This window comes from Ursus arctos, unplaced genomic scaffold (assembly GCF_023065955.2).
Source record: "Ursus arctos isolate Adak ecotype North America unplaced genomic scaffold, UrsArc2.0 scaffold_5, whole genome shotgun sequence".
NCBI classification, from domain to species: Eukaryota; Metazoa; Chordata; class Mammalia; order Carnivora; family Ursidae; genus Ursus; species Ursus arctos.
The window spans coordinates 2575915-2598630 of record NW_026623067.1 but is presented as its reverse complement, the minus strand read 5'-3'; the positions used below and the strand labels follow the sequence as shown (position 1 = coordinate 2598630).

Below are 22716 nucleotides of genomic sequence, written 5' to 3'. Positions count from 1 at the left end.
CCCACGTCACCTTGTGTGTGCATTTCCTTATCACAGAATGTCCCACGCTATGCTGTAGGGGCCTCATTGTCTTCCTCCCTGGAGGTGCAGGCACTCCTACAGGGCAAGCCTTTATCCCAACCTGCCACCCTGTGGGAATGCCCTAGACCCTCGTGCAGCAACTGGACTGGGCTGTTTCAGACAGCCCTTGGCAGTAGGTGAGCAGATCCCCAGCCTGGCCACCAGAGACAGCCCTCCCACCGTATTTCCACCAAACCACACCCTTCAGGGCCCCGGGGCACACATCCTGCTCAGAAGGCGTCTATCTCCCCAGGACCCTCAGAAATGTGGTCAGAGGGTGCACCCCCCAGACCCACAGGGCCGCAGTGGGATGGCCCCCCATTGCACCCGCAGGATGCACAGGGCCTGGATGGATGACTCCCGGTGCTCCTGAGAACATGCACCCCCTGTGCATCCCCAGCACACTCCCCACTCCACGTACCCCCAGGACCAGCCAAGAGCAGCCAACATACCTGGCGACCGGCCTCGTTGTTGTGGCGGTTCATTGCGGAGCGGGCATCTGGCCGGTTCTCCCGCGCATCTGCAAACTCTCGAGACACCATGCCACCAAACTCGATGTCCTCGCTGCAGCCACCCCACTTCCAGCCCTCGCCCGGAGAGCCCTGGTGGCGGCTGCTGCAGCCACATATGGCTGCGGAGCCCTCGGCACACGAGCGTGTCACAGCAAAGGCCACGCCGGCAGAGGCAATGGCGTGCACGAAGGCAGACTCCCGGGTGGCTGTGGAGAGAGGTGACTGGGTTGGCAGGACGCGGCAGGGGCTGGGGTGGTGGAGCCTGGTCCGGGGCATCGCGGCCCCTTGCTGGGCTGGGCCTGGGCCCCCTGGGGTGGGTGGGAGTCCTGGACTCACCGTCACTGGAGTGGCCAGGCAGGGTTGGGTGCCCCCCGCACGGAAGACCCAAGGAGGAGGGCGGGTACCAGGAGGAAGTACTTGGAGGGCCAACCAGCCCAAGGAGCGGTACTGGCCATCACTCCCCGTGAGGAACCACAGGGATCCCTGCAATCCGAGGTCAGATCCTGGCCAGTGCTGGCCACGATGGACAGAATCTGAACCCCGAACACGGCTGGGGGCAAGGAAATTGTACTGCTTCTTGGAAAGTGGTTTGACAGCTTCTTAAAATCAGATACCTGCCATGTGACCGGGCCATTCAGCTAGGTATGTACCCGGGAGGAAACTCACGTCCTCGCAGGGACCGGGAAGCAAAAATCACGGCTACTGTATTTGTAAGAACCCCCGTCTGGAGGTTCCCAAATGTCCACCAACAGGTCAACCGATAAAAATCTGTGGCCTGAAATAAGTCAGTCGTGGGGACGTGATGCGCAGTGTGGTGACTTCTGCTAACCAATCTGTCCTGTGTGTTTGAGGGCTGCTAGGAGGATAGGTCTTCCAACTCCCGTCACGAGAAACACAACAGTAGCCGTGGGGTGTGCTGTGTGTCAACCAGACTGACTGCGGTGGTCGTCTTGTAGTGCACGTGTCTACCGAATCGTTATGTCGCACACCTGAAACTAAACGTTACGGGCGGTCATAGCTCACTGACAAAAGTAAAATGGATTCTGTCTAGCAGAAACAGAATAAAGAGCATGGATGGATCTCAAAATCATCTACTGAGAGAAGGCAGATAAAAAATAAAACCTTGGGCCCCAACAGCCCAGGGTGGAGACCCCCCAACCTGGAAGTCCAAGCCGAAACTTCCGGCAGCCTAATGGCCTGTTTGGGTGGCAGTTCCTGGCCCACACACTACCCACCTGCACCTCTCACTCTGCCTGCACTCTTTCCCCTCCTCCACCCCTAACTCCAGGAAGGGCCACCTCTTCTGGACCCTGCTCAAGACCAGTGGCCCCCACGGCACACTTTACTCTGTGCTGGCCCCCTTCTCTTGGGCCTGGAGACACCGAGGGCCTCAGCATCCAAGCTGCTACTGACCCCGAGGGCTGGTTTTGAGGCTGCCCAGGCCCCCAAATGCAGCCTCTCCTTCCACACAAGGGGAAACTGAGTCTGGGGAGGTGGTTTTCCAGAAGTGCAGTGGAGGAGGGCTGGAGCTTGAGAAGGAGCTGATAAGGCTGACCAGGAGTGGACAGAGGCATGTGGGAGGCATTGAGGGAGGCCCAGAAGCACAGGGCATGTGGGGGCTTTGCAGAGGCCCTGCAGACACTTGGTCCCCAGCCAGGCTTCCTCAGACCACATGAGTGCACCATGCCTCCCGGGTCTGTGCAAGCCTTGCAGCAAGGGTACCCAGCAACAATCCCTGTGGGTGGAAGGCGAGGGCATGGGGCTACTCTGTGTGAGCAGATGGAACTCTCATTCCTCCACATGTGCATTTGGAGCACCTGCTCTTTGCCAGGTTCTGCAGGAGGGAGCGTGATGGCCTCATGGAGCTTACGGGCTGATTAGCAGGAATTTAAAAACTGAGGTGAAAAACCATGGGCTGTGGAGCTGAGCAGGCCTGGGGCTTGGTGTCTGATGGCTGATGTACCCTTGGATGTCTCTGCTGCTGTCATGAGGTGGGACCGGCAACCCTCCTTTCTCAGGTTGGTAGGAGGGAGAAGGGAGCAGGAGAGATGTGAGGATGGGCCTGACCGGGCCTTCCATGCTGGGCATGGAGGGGTGCCCTGCATGTCCCCATGTTCCTGCTGGGCAGCAGGCCTGGACAGTGCCGGGGCTCCCAATGTCTCCCATCATGGGGTGCAGCCGCCTCCCCACCCACATCAGTGCCCAGGGGGCTTTTGTCTTGGGAGGGGGATGAGCGGGTAGGTCTCATCCTGGGGAGCGAGCAGAGGCTGCAAGCAGAGGCTGTGGACTGCTCCGCACCCCTTCCCAAGCTTGCATGCCCCAAAGCCCAGGCAGGTAGAGGCAGGGGACTGCAAGACGGGTTCCAGCCATCAGCAGGCACACACTCAGACTCACTCAACACCCGAAACACCTGTCACTGAAAAATGCACATTTACCATCCGTGCCTCCCCCTCCCCCCAGGCCTTCCCATGAGTTCAGCCCTCAGCACCTGTCACCTGCACCGTCGGAGGCTCCTGCAGGGAGCCCTCAGCCCCAGCCTGCAGGTCCCCCATCCACATGCGTGTGCCACATGTCTGTGCACACACGCGTCCTCACAAACACGCACGCACACATGCAGTACATGTGCACATACACAAACACGAGCGCACTGATATGTGCACACATGGGCTAAGGGCACAGCCCTTCTTTTCATGACCACCTAGCCCTGCCTAGTCCCTTCTGAGGTTTGGGGTTGTGTCCTTGCTTGACCTGCACACAGGCTTGCCCCACCTGCTGCCCTCCCAGCTCTGGCAGCTGCTCCCTGGCCTCCAGCCACACTCAGCCCCCGTCCTCCCCGGGGGCGATTTCCAGCTGCTCCGCTGGTCATGTGCACCTGCCGTGTCCCCTGTCTGCTCTTCAGGCTGGGGTGGTCATGCCGTCTGGGTGTGGTCAGTGCCTGGCCCAGGAAGCTCTCGCCTCCATCCACTCCTGATTTGTCCCCTCCTCAGCCTGGAAGCTCCCTGAGGCGGGGACTGTGCCTTGTTCATCTTTCGTTTCCAGGGGCCCTGGGCTGGGACAGGGAGGCTGAGCAGGATCTGAGCCCGTGGGGCTGGCTCTTCACCCCTCCCCGCTCAGCAACCTTCACTGTCCCCTTTCCCAAAGGCAGCCAGGCAGCCACTCCCCCAGATGCTGGATGCCCTTGCCTCACTTTGCGTCTGTAACACAACCCATCAGTTCCCAGGCAGGCAGGAGCTGCCTTCTGCGGGTCTAAGGTCTCCGTGAATAAATCCCAGTGTGCCCTGGACATGGACCCCTTGTCCTTCTGTCCCTCCCTCCAGCAGAGTCACGCCTTTATTTTGTCTTCCCAAGAGAATGTTCTCCCCAGAGGGTGGGCTTGGCTCCTTGCTTGCTTACTCTGCAAGAGCCTCGGCCTGTGGCCTCCCCTGCACCCCGTGTAGGGGCCTGCAGGCTCCTGGGGCAGGCCGGCATGTCCTGGGCTCTCCTGGAACCCAGTGCACACACCCGGTGCCCTTCCCTGCTGCACCCTCTGGCTGCTTCCAGCTGGCTGAGGCTCCCAGTGGCCCTGCTCCAGGCCCTGAGTGCCCGACCCCGGCCCGGGGGGCCAGAATCACTCCTACTGGAGGAGACTGCCTCTTCCTCTGCCCGCCTCCCCTCCTGAGATAAGGGAAGAGCCAGCAAGCCTGGGGCCTTGCCCCTTCCCCGAACAAGGGCTTGGCTGCTTATCAGGCTCAGGCCAGGCTGCCAGACATACTCGAGGGGAAGGGCGTGCTCAGGGCTGGAGGGGGAGGGGTCCCCCTTGAACTTGGAGGAAGAAGAAGTCAGTCTTTCCCTGCTCTGTCACCAGCTGTCCGTGTGACCCTGCTCAGGCCTCCCTCCCCTGTGGGCCTCAATCTCCCCTTCTGCCCAATGAGGAAAACACTCATCACACATGAAGTCCCGAAGGCTGAGGACAGCTTGTAGCCCACCCTCAACTTGCTCCAAAGGAAAAGAAGCTCTGAGGAGAGGCCACGAGACCGGCAGCCAGAAAAGCGTGCGACGGTTTGCTCTGGCAAAGAAAGTCTGTTTAAAATGGAAGACACGGCCTCCACACAGTTTGGGAAGGCTGTGTCCTGGCATTGAAGACGCCTGGCCCGCCCCACCTTGCCGGAGGGGTCAGGGCTGTGGGCACCCCAGCAAGCAGGCAATGGACACCAAGCACCCCTTGAGCAGATGCTCCAGAGACACCCGTGGAGGCCTTCTCACCAAAGAATCAGGAAACTTCAGACAAACCCAGGAGGCCTGACCAAGCTCCTCCAGGGCATGAAGAGCAAGGACCAGATGGACCTAAGATGGGATCCCGGACAGCTGGAAAAACGGGTGAAATCCGGGGATAGTCTGGAGTTCAGCTAACATGGATGGGTATTTGTTCTGATGGATGCTGCTGGACTGGTGGGTTGTCAGCCCTGGGAGGTCTGGGAGGGGATGTGGACACTGTGGGCACTGTTCCTGTGATGTTTCTGTACGTCCACAGTTCTTTTTAAATGCATGCTGAGGCCATGCAGAAGGAAGAGCCCAGTGTGTCCAGGTGACACCCACAGTAGTGGGGCTTCTGATCCAGGGGTCTCTGGACAGGCTTCACTGTGGGCAGGAATCACAGGGCATGCCAGAAAACTTCGGGGTGTGTGTATGTGTGTGTTTTGGATAGAGAACCCATTGCTTTTATCAGATTTCCACAGGGGTTTGAAACCAGAAGGTCATGATCTGACACAGCCTCACGCTTTGGAGGAAGTGGGACAGGGCACCCCTGAGGCCGTGGGTGGGGAGGGCACAGTGAGGACTCAGACCAGGGTCTGGAGCCCTGGCAGCCGCCCCAGCCACAGCGAAGTTCTTAGCCACCGACAGCAGCTTTGTCAGAGGTTTCTGCTTCTGTTTACACAACAGAGGCAGCTATGGAGTGGGAGGGGAGCCATCACACCGTGGGAAGGGAATCACATCTTTGCAATGAGATTGGAGACACCTCTGTCCCCATCACCTGCAATGTGCTCCAGCAGGTCAAGAGAGGAGGAGGGCACACGGGCCCCTGGGACGGAGTCAGCCCGAGCCTTGGGAGCTGCTCAGGACGGCTCTGCTGGCCCCAGGATGCTTCTTCACACCTATGAGATGGGCTTTGCCTCCTTGAGCCTCAGCACTCCAGAACTAGACCAATCTTGTTTCCAGACTTGGATTTCACAGGCTTGTTGAGTACCAGAGATCATTTGAGGACTGAACTAGGACTGCCAAGTGTTGTCACTTTCTGTGAGAGGATAAGACCTATGGAAAATGACTGTCACAATTTCAGAATTGAGGTCGGGGCTGGGAAAAGGAAGAAGAAAGGGAATTCAGTGACAAAGTCATTCTGTGAGTTAAGCATCTTCCATGGGGAACACCATCTTTGCCAGAAACTTGACATTGTTTCATTACCAATTATTTACTGAGTTCCTGTGAAGTATCAATGATCTATTCCTCTTTCCATTCAACTACCATCTTTCCACTTATCCTTGCATCCATCCACCATTTATCCATCTACCATCCATTTATCCACCCACTGTCCATTTATCCATCCATCAAACCATCCATCCATCCATCCATCCATCCATCCATCCATCCATCCAGGATCTTAGAGTCTATAAGGAGCTACACACTAGGCTCAGAACTAAGAATATGAGGTGGGCAAGATGTAAGGTATCCATTCTCAAGAACCTAGGTAAGAAATCTGCAAGAAAATGGATTGCTGCTCTATCTGATGAAATTTCTAACAACCCAGGTTTTTGAAAGTTGAAAAAACTACCTACCCATCCAATTGTTAATTAAGGAGAAGCTGGATGACCCGTTCTCCAGTGGAGAGAACCCTTGCACTGGAAAGGAGGAGGGTGAACCAGGGGAATCCTGCCTTTAGTGAGAGGCTCTGCTGTTGTGAATCCGGTTCTTGGCTTTGAACTGTGCAAAGTCACCAGCCTTACAGATCCTGAGATATAGAGTAGGGAAAATAATGGCACACAATGAAGTTTGCCAATGTGAACTCTGGGGCAGGATTGAGAGGGATGGATGGGTGAGTGGCTGGTTGGCTGGCTGATTGGGTGGGTGGGTACATGGATGGGTGGATGGATTGATGGATGGATGGATGGATGCTGGATGGTGGGTAGATGGGGATGTGGATGGATAGATGATGGATGGGGGAATGGATGGACGGATGGGTGGATGGATGGATAGATGGTGGAACATGGGTAGATGGGTGGATAAATGTATATATGGATGTATGGATGGGTGGGTGGATGGGTGGGTGGATAAATGGATCAATGGATGATGCATGGTGGATAGATGAATGTGTAGATGGATGGATGGGTGAGTGGGTGGATGGATAGGTGGGGATATATGGGGAATGGACAATGGGTGGATGGATGGATGGATGGATGGATTGATTTTTGGATGGGTAGATGGATGAGTAAAGTCTGGGACAGCTGAGGGAGTCCTATGTGGTGAGAGCTAGCTGTCTGGCAGAGGGCAGGGAGAGAAGCCCCACAGTGTTCCATCGCAACTAGGCTGTGGAAACTTAGGTGTCACCCATGAAATGGGCTTCAGCAGTAACTTTGCCTCCTTAGCAAAGTTTCAGAACTTCAAATTAGAGAGGCCTTAACAAATTCTTGCTTCCAGATTCAAATTTCACGGTCTTGTCAAGTACCAGAGATCATTTGAGGACTAAATTAGGATCACCAAGTGTTGTTACTTTTACTTTTTTTCTGGGAGAGTAAGACATATAAAAAATAACTATCATAATTTCAGGAAAAAAAAAAACCTTTTAACACACACAAAAAGATATGTTTCCAGGGTACTTTGTGTTGAAGAAAGTTCATCTTTCACGCTTCACCATGAAGTTGGCAATTGGCAACTGGTAATTGAGCACTGACTGTGCTCTCAGTGGACAAGAAGGCTGCAGCCTCTGCTCTGGAGCTGACCTTCCTGCAGAGAGGTTGCCCCGGAAGCTGTTTCAGCAGGGACCAATATGTCCCCCTGCCTTGAGTCTGCCAAGTGCTTTCATCACTGCTGAGAGAACTGGCCCAGACAGGAAGAGGGGCACTCCTCCCTGCCTAGCACTGGCATGGGTCCTGCAGGGTCCCTCAGCCCCAGCCAATTGATGTACTGCTGCCCACAGCAGTGGATGCTGAGCCCAGACAGGGCCTGGGGCAAGGCTCCCGCACCCCCACCAGGTCTTTCTGGTGCCTGTAGACTTCAGGTAGCTGGGCTCACCTGTCCTCTCTTGAGGGAAGACTGTGGGGGATCGCACTGGATGACAAGGATAGGGACATATACTCCTGGGATGAGACTAAGGGGGTGCTGGAGTGGCCTTTCCAAGAAACACGGGTGACTTCTGGGAGCAGAAGTTCCTGGAAGGGGGCTGTGGTTCTGATGTGACCACTGATCAATAAGATGGAGTTCCTGTGACATTCTGCCTGCCTGGGTGGACCCCTCTAGAAGCTCTGCATGGGGGAGGGCTAGAGGCCGCTCCAGCAGCAGTCACCCTGGGCAGTGTATCACTGAACACACATGCTGGGCCCTGGGGCCATAGTTCTTGGCGGGACACCCATTTCTCTAAAGGGTCCCCAGGTGATTCTGATGCAATCCTGGGATGAACCCTGGGCTCTATAATAGCCCAGGGCACAATGACTCACAGACCTGTCCCCCTCCTCAAGATGGTGGCCAGACCAAGCAGGCCTGTGGAAGGAGGCCCCCAAATGTTACCCAGCCAGGCGAGAGGAGGGAGCATGGGGGGGGGGGTCTCCTTTACCACCTCCTTAAGATGAATGTATGGGGGTGGTAGCATGGAGGGTTTTGATAAATCCTCCATCAGACAGACATGGAGGGGCTGATATGGGGAATCTCTGACACTTTCCCCATCAGAGGGACCTGTGGGGCTAATATGGAAAGCTCTGACACCTTCCCCTCCAAGTGACATGTGTAGGCTAGCTTGGGGGATTTCTGACACACTCTCCCCATCAGAGGAACATCAGGGGACTAATATGGGGGGCTCTGTCACCTCCTCCATCAGAGTGATTGAAGGGGTTAATGTGGGGGATCTGACACCTCCCTAATCAGAAGGATTCCTCTCTCCATCAGAAGGACATAGAGAGGTTAATATGGGGGGCTCTGAAATCTCCACATCAGAGGGACATGGGGGCTACCTTGGGGGATCTCTGACATCCCCTCCTTCCTGCAATGGACTGCAGACCTTTTGTCTGGCCCTTACACAAAGGCTGGCCCCCGGTCACCAGCCTTTAGGACTTAGGGGCCCCGCCTCCAGTCAGCTGGTGGGAGGCAGAGACATAGGCCCAGGGCAGGGTAAGGTGCGAGCTCCCCTGAGAATTGCAGGTCCTACCTATCAAAACCTTTCCTTGGCTGACCCAGTGGCAGAGGAAGGGCTCTCCTTCTCAGCTGACCTTGCCTCCGGAAGGTGTCCTGGGACTCCAGGCTCTGTCTCACCTCTGGGCAGTGCTGACCTTGGGGCAAGACCTCCATGGCATTGAGGTTGGTGCAGCCCATAGGTCTGCAGAGGGGGCGCAGCGGGGTGGGGTGCATGCTCTCGTGCCTCTGTGGAGCCCCCCCATGGCATTGCCTGCAAGCACAGAGCCCTGGCCAGGGCAGGAGTTCCCAGTCTGCAGCCCCACCACCCCACCACCTTGCAAGGAGGTTGGCTGAGCACGGCTTGCTGCGGCTTCCCTCCCACCAGGTGTGCGGGGGTGAATCCCCCGTCCTACAGGCCAGCCCTGCCAGCCTGGACCCTCTGAGTCCTCCTGGTGCTCTGAGTAAAAAGCACGCTCATTTTGGTAGTTGCAGTGCCCACAGCTGGGTGGGCTTTCCAGGAGCCTGGGCTCCTGGGGATACCAAGTCCCCAGGCTTCTCTGCTCCTGCCCACTGCTTTCACCATGCAGCATCCCCAGCATACACACGACCCAGACAACAAGGTGGTCTCTCCGTCTCTGAGGTCTCCCAGGGCACTGCCCACCCGGCAGGTGAGGGGTGGAAGGAGGGAGGATGCAGAAGTGGGGGAGGGGCACAGACAAGCAGGTCTTGCAGCACCTGTGCGGGTGGAGAGGCCAGCAGACGCTCCCACCTCCCTCCCTCCAGCCAGTGAGACCTGGAAGGCTCTTCCTGAACATTCTGTAAGTTGGCGCCTCCTCCGCCCACTGATGCCCCAACACTGAGCGGGGACCCGGGCTCTGCCCAGCGGCCAGACGACCAGGAGGACGGCCAGAGGCCTGGGCCAGCAGGTTCCGCCCCTGCGACGACGCCCACCTTCCTTGGTCCTGGAGCGGGCAGCGTCCGGGAGGGGCTGTTGCGGCGGCATTCGTTAACCCCCGGCCGCGTCCCGCACAAAGGAGGAGCCACCTGAGAGCGGAATGCGGCCCGCGCCCCACTGTGGCCGCGGCCCCTGACACCGCCCGGCCGGCGGCGCGGCCGGCGTCCTGATTACCTGCTGGGGCTAATGAATCTGGCTTTGTGAGGCACTGTCACGCCGCGTTAGGCCCACAATGGCCCGCGATATTTTATATGAATTTCCCCCTCGTCGGCGATTAGGCCATAGCAAGCCAGTCATAGCAACCGGGAGGTATGCGCGGCCGAGGGGCCGGCGGCGCGAGGGGAGCGCGCTATTCACACGCTTGAACACTGCTCTCCCGAGGGCGTGTGAATCGCCCGCAGCATTTCACTTTCCCTTGTGCTTAATCTTGTCCTCGTCGTGGGGACATTGTGTTCCGAGCCGGGCGCGGCGGGGTGTCGCCGGGGTCTCTCCTGGCTCCTCTACACCCCCCCCTGCTGGGCAGAGTTAATGATATACAGGGGAGGCCGTGGAGACCGGCCGAGCCCCCCAGCCACCGGGAACCGAAACACTTTCCGATGGGGGTCAGGGGTCGCAACCTGGATTCGGGACGCCGCTTCCCCCCTGGCCTGCATCTCCTCCGCGGCCCCTCCTGAGCCCGGCGGCTTGTGGCTTGTGCTGTCCTGGCCGGCCTGCCCCAGCCCGTGCCTGTGCGCTGGCTGGGACACACAGGGCGGCCGACAGACCACCCCCTGGAGCCTGACCGCGGGGACGGGCTCCTCCAGGAGGCGCCGGGTGGAGACGCGCCCTACCACCTCCGCAGCAGCGCGGGCCCTGGAGGAGACTGACCGAGGACAGCGGCAGGGGTGTGCAAGGAAGGACACCATCTGGGGGAGGGCACACCCTTGCTGAAAACTTGATTGACACCTGTGGACCCCGCCCCAGAGGCTTCCGGAGCCCTGCAGTACCCACCAGGACCGATGCTGAGAGGGTCGGCTCTCCCCCGCCCCCCTCCGCAGCCAACTCAGCTGCCTACCGGGTGAGGTCCAGGTGTTGACCCCAGGCGAGGGCCAGCCCATCTCTCGGCATGGGCAGTGACACCCCCTCCCCATATACTGCTGGGGACACCTGCTCCCTGACACAGAGGGACAGGCCTGGCGTCCCCTTGGCCCTGAGACCCCAGGGTAGCCAGGGGAGTATAGCCCTGTTGCACTGGGCTTCTGAGTGAGTGGACAATGCAGGCTGTGGGCCAGTGCCCTGGCCGCGCCACACCTGTGCCCTGAAGGGCTGGGGTGCTGGGGGAAGAGGCACCAAGGCTCCTGCTCCCTTCTTCTTGCAGTTACATGCTGCCCCAGAGACTGCTGGCCTGGACCTGGGCCATGGTGGCCACTGAGCTCTCTCAGTGGCACGTTCTGCTTGGGCCTCCTCCAGGATGGCAGTGGGCCTGTCTGCTGGGGCACTGAGCCTTGGGATCAGCCTTGTCTGCCCTGTGTCTTCCCCACCCCCTCACCTCCCTGGGGGTCAAGAGGAGGTGTTGGCCAGCTCTCAGGGAAAGCAGGCCCTTCAGGTGCCTGGGGGCCTGCCTGAAGGGACAGATAGCTGCCACACACTCAAAATTCTTCAAATGCTTTCTGCCCCACGACGCAAGTTACACGGGCCTGCTGCCTTCTGAAGCAAGGGCAGGGAGCAGTTCTTCCCAGCCTGGGCTCACTTCTAGTGCCCAACCCCACGTTCTGCACCGGCAGCTTCCGGAGGTCTGAGTGATGACCCAGCCCCCAGCCACCCCCCCACACACACACGTGCTCACACACACATGCACACGCTCGCACACGTCCACACAGGGCTGGGCCCCTCTCTTCAGCTGGCTGGGCGGCATTAAGCCCTGTTCAAGAGGCCGCCTCAGCAGGGGTGGCCAGGCGCCCCGTGGACCCTGCCACAAAGCCTGGGTGACCTCTGACACGATTAGGGTCGCCCTGACCCTAATCCAATCAGATTGATTACCACAGGCGCGGCCAGGCGGGCAGGCTGGGGCCTCTACAATGGCCTCCCAGAGCTGGCTTCTCTCTGGGGCACCTGGCGGCTCCTTCCTCGAGGGCCATTCAGCTTTTTGGCCACAATGAATTCCGCCATTTCTCAGCCCTGCAGCAGGCAAGGGGGAGAGGGGGCTTTCTCTTTCCATTAAAGCCAAGTGCTGAGGGCCTGGGGGTTGAGACAATTTTCATCCCAGAAATGGGAGAAGGGTGGGGGGAGAGGGGGTAGACAGGAGGGGCAGAGGGAGCAAAGGGCAGAGAAAGGAGCGTGGACATGGGAAGGAGACATGGGGGTCATGGGGAGGTGGATGTGAGGAGTGGACTTGGGGGAGGGGAACAGAGGGGAGTGGACATGGGGAGTGAACATGCAGGTCATGGGGGTTATGGGGGGTGGACATGAGGAGGGGACATGGGGAGGGGACACGGAGGACATAGGTATAAGCGGACATTTTGCAGAAGAGGGGCCAGGACACAGACTTTTAAGGAACAAGGCAGTGCAGGGGAGGATGGGAGCTTCCTGGGACCACAGCCCAGAAGCCAGGGGCTTGTCTGCTCCTTGGGTGCTTACTTCCTGGGCACTGGAGGGCCTGCTGTCCCCAGCAGAGAGCTCTGCTCTCCTCTCAGACCCCTGTCAGGTATTCTCAGCAGCCTACACAGCCCCATACAGGAGTCCCGGCCTGACCCCTGCACCACTCCTCAGTACCCTCACTTGCAAACAGACCAGCAGTTTGTTGGAGGGGTGTTCGGATTCAAGTTCCTGCTGTGTGGAAAACACTTAGCATAGCCGCAGAAAGCACTGTGAACGTGTTCTAAAGAAAGAGAGAAGAACTTTAGCGATCCAGCTCAGGTGCCACCCCCCCTGGGAAGCCCACCTGCCCACCTGCTCAGTGCCTCCTTCTGACGCACCAGCTATGTGCCAGAGCAGATCCTTGGCACTGCCCTCGCAGCTGCCTTGCATTCGTGCTGCATGAGCACCTGCTGTGCACCTGCTTGCACCTGCTGTGTGTGACTGGAGGGCACCCTGCAGGGCCTGGTGCTTGTCCTGGGAGAGTGATGGTGGGGACAGAGTCAGGAAACTTGGAACAGCTCTGGGGGCCTGGGCAGAAGGCTGAAAGAAAAGGTGGAGCTGGAGAGAATGAAGATTGCAGGGACTGAGCCAGTTTCAGACTTCAGGGAGCAGTGAGGACACGGTGCAGAGGCAGGCAGCTCTGGGTGGGCAGGAAGGTCTGCGTGCAGCAGCAACGTCTGAACCAGATGGGGTGTGGGCCCGGGGAGGGGGTGGTGGTGATGCAGAAGGGCAGAGCAGCAGGGAGTGGGTGCAGAGGCCAAGGGCCCCTGGAGGCCACCCTGACTGGGGAGCTTGCAGGCATGTCTGAGCATGGTTGCAGGTTTGGCTCTGAGAATGCAGCCCAATGTATGAACATACGGGGAAAGGATGGAGCTTGTGGCCGGGGAGGGCAATGCTGCACCCCAGGGGTCTCCAAGGCAGGTCTGTGTATCCCGGGGGGGGGGGTGTGCATGGAAATGGGCCAGGATCCTTGGACAGCACAGTGGTTCCAAGGCATCCTCCCTTCTTCTCTGCCTCCACCCCTATAACCACCATCTCCCACTTGTCCCAGGAGGGGACTTTCAGGCTTCCAGGCCATGTTGATAACAACTGGGCCATGGAGCTCTCTGCAAAATAGGTCATCATCCAACTCCTTGTTTTCCACAGGCTGAAAGGAGGACCCAACTGAGCCATGAGCTGACAGATGTTTAAAACTGTTTGATAATAGATCATTATGTGATTTTTGTCACATATAACTCAGAAAAAACTCAAAGAATTGAGAACCACGTTAAATCAAAACTTTCCCATGTCACCTATTCATTGATATGAATGAAGATCCTCACACCCGGATCTTTAAAACTTAAAATGAAGTGCAAGGTTTGTATGCTGAAAATTGCCCAATGTCATTGAAAGAAACTGAAAAAAGCCTAAATACATGGAAAGACATCCCATGTTCATGTTCTGGGTGGCTTAATATCAAGATGGCCATATTCCCCAAGGGGATGTGCAGATTCAACACACTCCCTACAAATGTGAGCTTTTGTTTTTGCAGAAACTGACAAGCTGACCTAAAATCCATACAGAATGGCAAGGGGTACTGGATAGTGAAAACAGTCTGGAAAAAGCAAAGCAAAGTTGGAGGACCCACACTTCCTGATTTCCAATCGTACTGCACAACAGGAAGAGAACAGACATGTAGACCATGGGGTAGAACAGAGCCCCGGAGTAAGCCCAGGCTTCCTTCCCTGGCTTCCAGGTGGGGTCTGACCCTGCCTGACACTGCCCTCCTCCACCACCCAGCTGGTAGCTTCTTCAGGTAGGTCAGGCTCCTGTCTCCTTCCTGAAATCCCTGACATTTCTTCTCACCTGGGGGAGCAGGAAGCATTCAGGGGTGTTTAGGGGCCTGCTGGACATGTCTCCTCAGGCCACAACACCACTGGCACAGCAGAGGACCTATGTGGGTGGCAACCACACCACACAAGTGTGTTCACATGTGTGCATACACATGCACACATATGCATGTACATAAATGTGTACATTTGCTCGCACACATGTGTGCTCACAGATGCATACACATACATGCATGCATACCACGTACATGCGTGCACACACATGCATATACCATACATGTACAAATACACACACACATGCATGCACACCACACCACACACTTACAAATACACACACACACACACACACACACAGGCCCTCATACAGCTGATGTACCACAGCGTCCTGTGACCCTAACTCCTCCCACACATGGCAGCAGCTGTCCCTGTGGGGACTACCATGTAATTACCCCAACTAGCAGCTCTGTGAAGTCAACTGAGTGGCAATTAGTGTCCCATTTTATAGACAGGGACGCTGACACTCCAGGAAGCCAACTGACTCACCAGTCAAGGTCACATGGTGTGATCCCTCTCCTTTCCCTACATGGCCTGTGGGCATGACCATAACCACCTGAAGGGGGGGAGCCTCAGGTGCTTGAACAAATGCAATCTGGCATCACCAACCCTCCATGCAATGCTTGGTTGCACTCTCGGGACCCTTCCTCAGCTGTCTTCCCCTCCATGCACACCAGTGGTCCCAGGGCCCAGCGTATCTTCCTCCCAGACATCTCTTGTCCTTCCTTCCTCTGCATTCCAGACGCAGCTGCACCAGTGCATGTTCCATCCTTCATGCTTGTCTCCCTAGAGGACCTCGATATGCCACTGAGGGGTGGGGTCTGGGTCCCCTACCTTAGAATCCAAGTGGGCCTCTGTAACTGCCTCCACTAACAGAATGTGGCACTGCGTAGCCACTGAGGCCAGTCTGGAAAAGGTGGTGTGGAGTGGCATCAGCAAAATGGCAGAGTGAGGAGATCCGAGGGCCCATCACTCCACAGAAACATGGCAAGAATGGAGCAGAAACTGTCAGAGCCAATGCTATCAGAAACCTGGAAGGAAGTTCAAGGTTTTTAGCAGCCAAGCAAATGCTGAATCAAGAAAAAGGTATCTCTGACAACTTAGAAGAGCTTTGAGGCATTTTCACTTGGTCACAGCACCACCCTCCCCAGCACAGTGAAGTCTCGAGGTGGCAGTGTGAATTGTTCCCATGTGGTGGATGGTTCCAGAGGGAGCAGAGTGGATGTTGCTCCTTAAGAATTTGTCTGTTTGACCTGAAAAACTGATGCCTACCTCAGAACTCAGGGTGGAACAGTGGCTAAGCAGAGGCCACTCCTGGAAAACACTGAAAATCAAATGAGCGAGTGGCTGCCACATGGGGCAAAAAATTATAGTTGGGGCCAACAGTAGACATAGCGACCATCTGGTGGAAAAGTGTTGGGGAGAGTTGCTTTGGGGAATGAAGTGTTTGAAAAACTGCTGTGTGTACGAGGAAAGTTAAAGCCATGTGCCCACCAAGAGCAGAGAGCATGCTCAGGAGAGACAACAAGCTTCCACCCACAGCTGATCTTCAGGCTCAGTGCAGGCAGGAAGTGAAGGCCAAGGCAGGGCTGTGAGCAGACTAGCTACTGTTGAAAGCCTGCACAACACAGCCAATCCACAAAGATGAGAGGAGTCTTCTTTCTTTGCTTTGTTTTCTTTTTTCTTCCCCTCCAAGACATTAAGGAAATTTTTGCCAAACCACTAGCTGACCACAAGCTAAAGACAAATCACTAAACAAACAAGCAACTACAACCCACAGTAAGCATGCTGAACTCCAAGGAGGAGAAAGAATTTGATTTCCTGAGTGGCCATCTTGTAATGATCAAAAGGCACACATTTCAACAAAAAAATTACAAGGCATGCAAAGACACAAGGAAGTACAGGCCATTCAGAGAAAAAAGAAATTAACAGAAAGTATCCCAAAGAAGCATAAATATTGGCTGTACCAGACAAAGACACTGAGTCAACTGTCCTGAATATGCTCAAAGGGATAAAAGAAACCAGGAGAACAAAGTCTCAACAAAGAGAGAATATCAGTAAAGAGATAAAAATTACAAAAAGCAACCAAATAGAAATTGTAGTGCTGACAAGTATGGTAACTGAAATGGAGTATTTGCTAGAGGTTTTCAACAGCACAGCTGAGCAGCAGAAGAAAGAATCAGTGACCCTGAAGATAGTTCAATTGCAATTATGCAGTCTGAGGAGCAGAAAGAAAAAAGAATGAAGAAAAACGAACAGACCTGTGAGACATCATCAAATGTGGTAACAAACACCACATTGCAGGAATCCCAGGAGAGGACAGAGAGAAAGAGGCAGAAAGAATTTTGAAGAAATAATGGCCAAAAAGTTTCAAATTTGATAAAGGACTTGAATCAATATTTCCAGGAAGTTCAATAAACTTCAAGCTGGATAAATATACAGAGATCCACACTGAGACATATTTTAATTAACTATCAAAAGACAGAGACAAAGAGAATATTTAAAGCAGCAAGAGAGAGGCATCTTGTCATGTACAAAGGGTTCTGCATGAGATTAGCGGACAATTTCTCATCAGAAACCAGAGTCAGAAGGTAGTGGGACAATATATTTCAGGTACTGAAGGAAAACACTGTCAACCAAGAATTCTACATTTGGCAAGACTATCCTTCCAAGATGAAACACTGACCTAGATGACATGGATACATTCTTAGACACACATAAATACCAGAACTGACTTAAGAAGAAATAGAACATCTGAACAGACCTATAACAAATAATGAGATCGAACAAGTAATTTAAAACCTCCCAAGAAAGGAAAGCTTCACTGATGGATCCTACCAAACGATTAAAGAAGAATCAACACCAATCCTTCTCAAGCTCTTACAAAAAGCAGAAGAGCAGGAAACATTTCTTAACTCATTCTCTGAGGCCAGTGTTGCCCTGATACCAAAGTCAGATAAAGATACTACAGGGAAAGAGAATTACAGACCAATGTCCCTTGTAAATATTGATGTAGAAATCCTCAACAAAATGCTTGCAAACCAAATCCTCCAGCATGTTAAAGGGATTATTGACCATGACCAATGGGGATTTATCCCAAGAATGCAAGGGTGCTTCAGTGTAGGAAAATCAACCAATAATAACACATCACATTAAGAGAATGAAGGAACAAAACCGCATGGGCATCTTAAGTGGAGCAGAAAAAGCATTTGATATAATCCAACACCCTTTCATGATACAAAAATTCAACAGATGAGAAATAGAAGTGAATTTCCTAAACCTGATAAAGGGCAGTTATGGAAAACCCACAGCAAACCTCTTACTTGATGGTGAAAGACTGAAATGTCTCTCCCTAATCTCAGGAACAAGACAAGGATGCCCACTCTCACTGATGCTACTCAACATAGTGCTGGAAGTGGTGGAACAATTAGGCAAGAAGAAGATAGCAAAGGTATACAAACTGGACAGGAAGAAGTAAAACTGTCACTATTCATAGGTGACATGATCCTATATATAGAAAATCCTAAGGAACCTATAAAAAACCTCTCAGAGCTACCAAAAATTAAGCAAAATTGCAGGATACAGGATCAAAACACAAAAATTATTTGTATTCTATATAGTAGCAATGAATAGTCCAAAAAGGAAAATAAGAGAATAATTCCATTTACAATAACATCAAAAAGGAAAACAAATACTTAGAAATGCATTAACCAGGGAGGTAAAGTTAAATGCATTAACTGAAAACTACAAAACTTTGCTGGAAGAAAGCAAAGAGGACCTAAATAAACAGAAAGTAATCCCATGTCATAGATTAGAAGGCTTAATATTGTTAAGAGGGCGATACTGCCCTAAATAATCTACAGACTGTAATGCCCATGAAAATCCCAAAAGCCTTTTTCACAGACATGCAGAAGTTGATCCTAAACTTCATATGGAATTACAAGGGACCCAAATTGCCAAAACAATCTTGTAAAAGAAAAATAGAATGGAGGATTTGATTGGCACTTTCTGACTTCAAAACATACTACAGAGCTACACCATCAAAATAGTGTGGAATTGGCAAGAGGACAGTCATATAGATCAAAGGAATGGAATTGAGTTAAGAAATAAATTCCACACATCATGGCCAACTGATTTTTGACAAGGGGACCAGGACCATTCAATGGGGAAAAAATAATCTGTTCAACAGCAGATGATGCTGGAATAACTGGATTTCCACATGTGAAAGAAGAAAGTTGGATCTGACCTCACACCATACACAAAAATTTACTCCCTGTAAATCAAAGATTTAATGTAAAAGATCAAACTATAAAACTCTTAGAAGAAAACACAGGTGTAAATCTTTGTAACCTTAGATTAGGCAATGCTTACTTTGAACACTTCAATAAATAAATTGGACTTCATCAAAATTTAAAACTTTTGTGATTCTAGGACACTGTCACAACAATGAAAAGACCACCTATACAATGGGAGAAATTATTTGCAGATCATGGATCTGATAAAAATTCAGTGTCTATAATATATACAGAGGTCTGACAACTGAAAAACAAAAAGACAAGCACCCCAGTTAAACACTGGGCAGAGGCGCCTGGGTAGCACAGTAAACTGTGCATCTGACTCTTGGTTTTGGCTCAGGTCATGATCTCAGGGTTCTGGGATTGAGCCCAAGTTGGGCTCTGTGCTCAGCGCAGAGTCTGCTTGAGATTCTCTCTCTCTCTCTCTCTCCCCCTCTGCCTCTCCCCTCCATGCACTCTCTCTCTTAAATAAATAAATAAATAAATAAATAAATAAATAAATAAATCTTTTAAAAAATTGGGCAAAGAATTTGAACAGACGCTTCTCCAAAGAAGACATACAGATGACCCACAAGCCTATGAGCAGATGCTCAACATCATCGGCCATGTGGGACACACAAATAAAAACTGCAATGAGATATCCCTCCACACCCACTGGGATGGATAAGGAAAGAGGCAGACATGACACGGTGGTGGTGAGGCTGTGGAGAAATTGGAACCCTCGCACATTGCTTGTGGGAATGTAAGATGGTGAGGCCCCTGTGATGTTTCCCCCAAATCTTAATCAGAACAATTCCACTCCTAGGAATATATCCCAAAGATTTGAATACAGGTATTCAAACAGATACTTGTACAAAAACGTCCATGGCAGCTGTGTTCACAAAAGACACAAGGTGGAAATAACCCAAAAGTCCATCAACAATGAATGCATCATAAAATGCGGCCCATCTACTCAGTGGGATACTGTGGACCCATAGGAAGGAAGGAAGTGCTGACACACGCAGCACGTGGACCGATCCTGAAAACATCATGCTGAGTGAAAGCAGCCTTTCTCTCTCCCCGGCCACCATATTGCAGACGCCACTTAAGGGTGTGCCTGCGGATCTCAGCGACGGTTGCCAGACGTGGGAAAGAGCGGGGACCCGCTGAGGCGCCGACCCGCTGCCCTCTGATTTGCAGACGTTGGGATATACAGCGCGTGGGTATTATTATGCAAACCACTATCTTTGGTGGAAATTTGCTCTTCACCAAAAGTTAACCAACGCCCAACCCTCATCTTCTACCTCTTCCTAACATAACTCCCTGGCCCTAGCACCCTGGATAACTCCTGATGTGTGCCTCTGTTGTCCCCCACCCCACCTCCCCTCCCTGTGTTTAAAAAACAAAATTGTATTTTCTCTCCAAGACACCCCTGAAGGCCTGGTTCCTGTGGGAAGCCTGTCTCTTTGGACCCGTACAATATCTCCTTGGGGAAGGGGAAACAGGAAAGGACCCATGTGGGAGATGCCCCGAGAATGAGGTCTGCACAGCACGGCCAACCTGCTGGAGACGCCGTTCCCAGGCGGCGCACAGCAGAGACACTGAGGCGGGTCAAGACAGAGCAGCTCCTGCTGCTGGGGGCTGCTTGGACCTGCAGCACACCGCCCAGCTCGTAGCCTCCACCCGAAGGCCGTGAAGGGGCCCCGCGTACCTTTGTCCAGCACAGGGCCGAAGATGGCCAGGCTGTTGTTGACCGTGGTGCAGTTCCAGCGGCGCCCACGGAACTGGTGCTGGCACTCCTCGATGCTGATCTTGATGCCCTCTGCCACGCTGGGCATGATCTCCACGTAGTTCCGGCAGAAGCGCAGCTGCTTGGGGACCAGGCCGGGGATGCTGGCGCACAGGATGGGCTGAGTGCCCAGGGATGAGTACTGGGGTCCGACGGCCAGGGACCTGGGGAGAGGAGACCGGTCAGCTGGGGGGCTGCTCAGAGGAGGGAGTGACCCTAGCCAGTCCCAGCACAGCAGGGTGGAAAGCCCCCGCAGACATTCACAGCACTGTGACCCGGCCAGAGCCACCCAAGTCCACACCCACAGGAGCACGGGTGGACAGGGGTGTCTCCTCCTGCTGCTCCGAATGGAGAGCAGTGAGCTGGGGGGCGGGGGAGAACAGGGGAGTCATAGATGGGGGCAAAAACCAGGGCACAGGGTCCTCCTGAATTCAGGTTGGAGGACCAGCGTGAGTGAACACCGCCCGCCACGGATCCCACTCACCGCTTGCACCGTGACATTTAAATTACGTGAAACAACAAACGAAGAGAGAGAAATTTGGTTTTTCAGTCCCACCAGCCAACATGGCCATGGCTACCGAGGCGGTTGGTTAGAAATGCTACCTTTCCGTCCCTGCGGAAAGTCCTACTGGACCGTACCTGTCCGGGGTGATGGGAGCGCTCTGTGATGGAAGGGGGTGTTGGTTACACACGTGTTCACGTGTCAAGACCGACCAAACCGTGTCCATTTTACTGTAGGTAATTACACCTTGATTTCAAAGAAAAGGTGCCAGGTCCTTTTGTGGACATATAGTAAAGAGCTTCTACGATCAGATGGGTGACAAGTTGTAACACCTGCCGGGGCCCCTGGTGACCCCTATTCCGCCGTACGTGGTCACTCCCTCCTGTTCCCCAGGTGACGGTGGATCCTGCCGCCCATGAACGACCCCGCCCAGTGCTGCCCGTGGTCGGTCTTGCAGCGCTCTCCTCTTCCAGCTTGGAGAGCCCATCTGTGCCCTTCCTCTGGGCTGCTGGGCATGCTGCATCCCAGGCCAGAGCCGAGATGCACAGCTGCCCATCAGCCTGGCAGGAAGGTCCCTGCTTATTTATTTGGTAGCTTGGTCTGGTGGCCTCCAGGCAGGAGGGCCTGTGTCTCCTTTGTCTGGAGGGAGAAACTGAGTCAATGACAGCTTTATTAGCCTCAGCCGAAGCGCCCCCCTCCCAGTCTCTTCTTGTTGCCCTGGGAGGTTGAGCACCGGGAGAGAAGGAGAGACAAAGGCTTCTGTGTCCCTTAGCAGCCCACACACCTGCGTTATGACAGTGACCTTAGGTAAGTCCTACCTTGAGTCTAACCCAGTTCCATCCAGCTGTGGTAAGAGCCGGGGAAAGTGGGGAATCACTGTCTGTCAGAGAAACAAACCTACCCTCCGGAAATACACAGGAGATGCTAACCTGCTTCCCTCCTCCTTCTCTAACATCTTCAAGGCTGCCTTGCCTTGAGGCACAAAGCCCACACCCTCCAGCACCTGGAGCTTCCTCAAGCCTGTCCTGCTAAAATCTGGCTCAGTCTGCTCTCCCCGCACACACTGCAGGCCCTGCACCACCGCCCAGCCTCACTACACCTTCCTCCTCCTCCAGCGGTCTCTCCACCGACACAGGCTTTGTCCCCCCGGTTCCCGTGCAGCCCCCTGCCCCTGTGTGGGTCCCCCTCCTGGCCTTCCCTCTGCAGCAGCTCTGCCTTACTTAGGAAGCCAGCTGGGAAGTGGGCAGTTTTCCCACCTCCGCCCATGCTCCCCTGGCCAAACCCCCCAACAGCGTGTGTTTCCCCACATTCCTGGGCATGCCACCACGTCCACCGTCTCCTCGCCTTCCTCTCCCCCTGCTCAAGAACTTCTTAAGAATTAAAGCCTCTCTCTCCCCAGGAGCACAGCACCTTGCAGCCAGGCGCCCGAGTCAAGCCTCCGTCCGTGGGCTGTGGGCCCGCGTTCCTGATCGCCCACACTTTTAGACCACGCTCCTGGCATCCTGCGTCTCTCCCACGTTCACGCCCCAATATCTGACCCCCCTTCCTCGGCTCAGTCCGCAGGGGTCCCGTCTGTCCTTACCCCAGTGCCTTGACAAGCTGCACAAACCAGACAGGACCTTGTGTCAGATACCGCAGGCCTTCCCACTCCCAAGTAAGTGTGTGTCCCCAGGATGGCCTGTGATGGTGGGGCTGGCTCATCTCTGATGGGGTTGTTCCCTCGCTGGTTCCTTCTCTACTTGCAGACCCTGCTGAGTGCCAGGTGCTGGG

At 54.2% G+C, this 22716-nt stretch overlaps 1 protein-coding gene across 1 annotated transcript in view; it reads right to left on the bottom strand.

Moving 5' to 3' along the window:
• The window catches only part of WNT3A (Wnt family member 3A), a 40849-nt gene that overhangs the window by 5534 nt on the left and 12599 nt on the right, over positions 1-22716 (bottom strand). The window contains exons 2-3 of the mRNA XM_026488565.3: positions 20367-20608; positions 513-778 (exon numbers count right to left, since the gene is read on the bottom strand). Coding sequence (XP_026344350.1) covers positions 513-778; positions 20367-20608 — 508 coding nt within the window. The remainder of the gene's footprint in view (positions 1-512; positions 779-20366; positions 20609-22716) is intronic.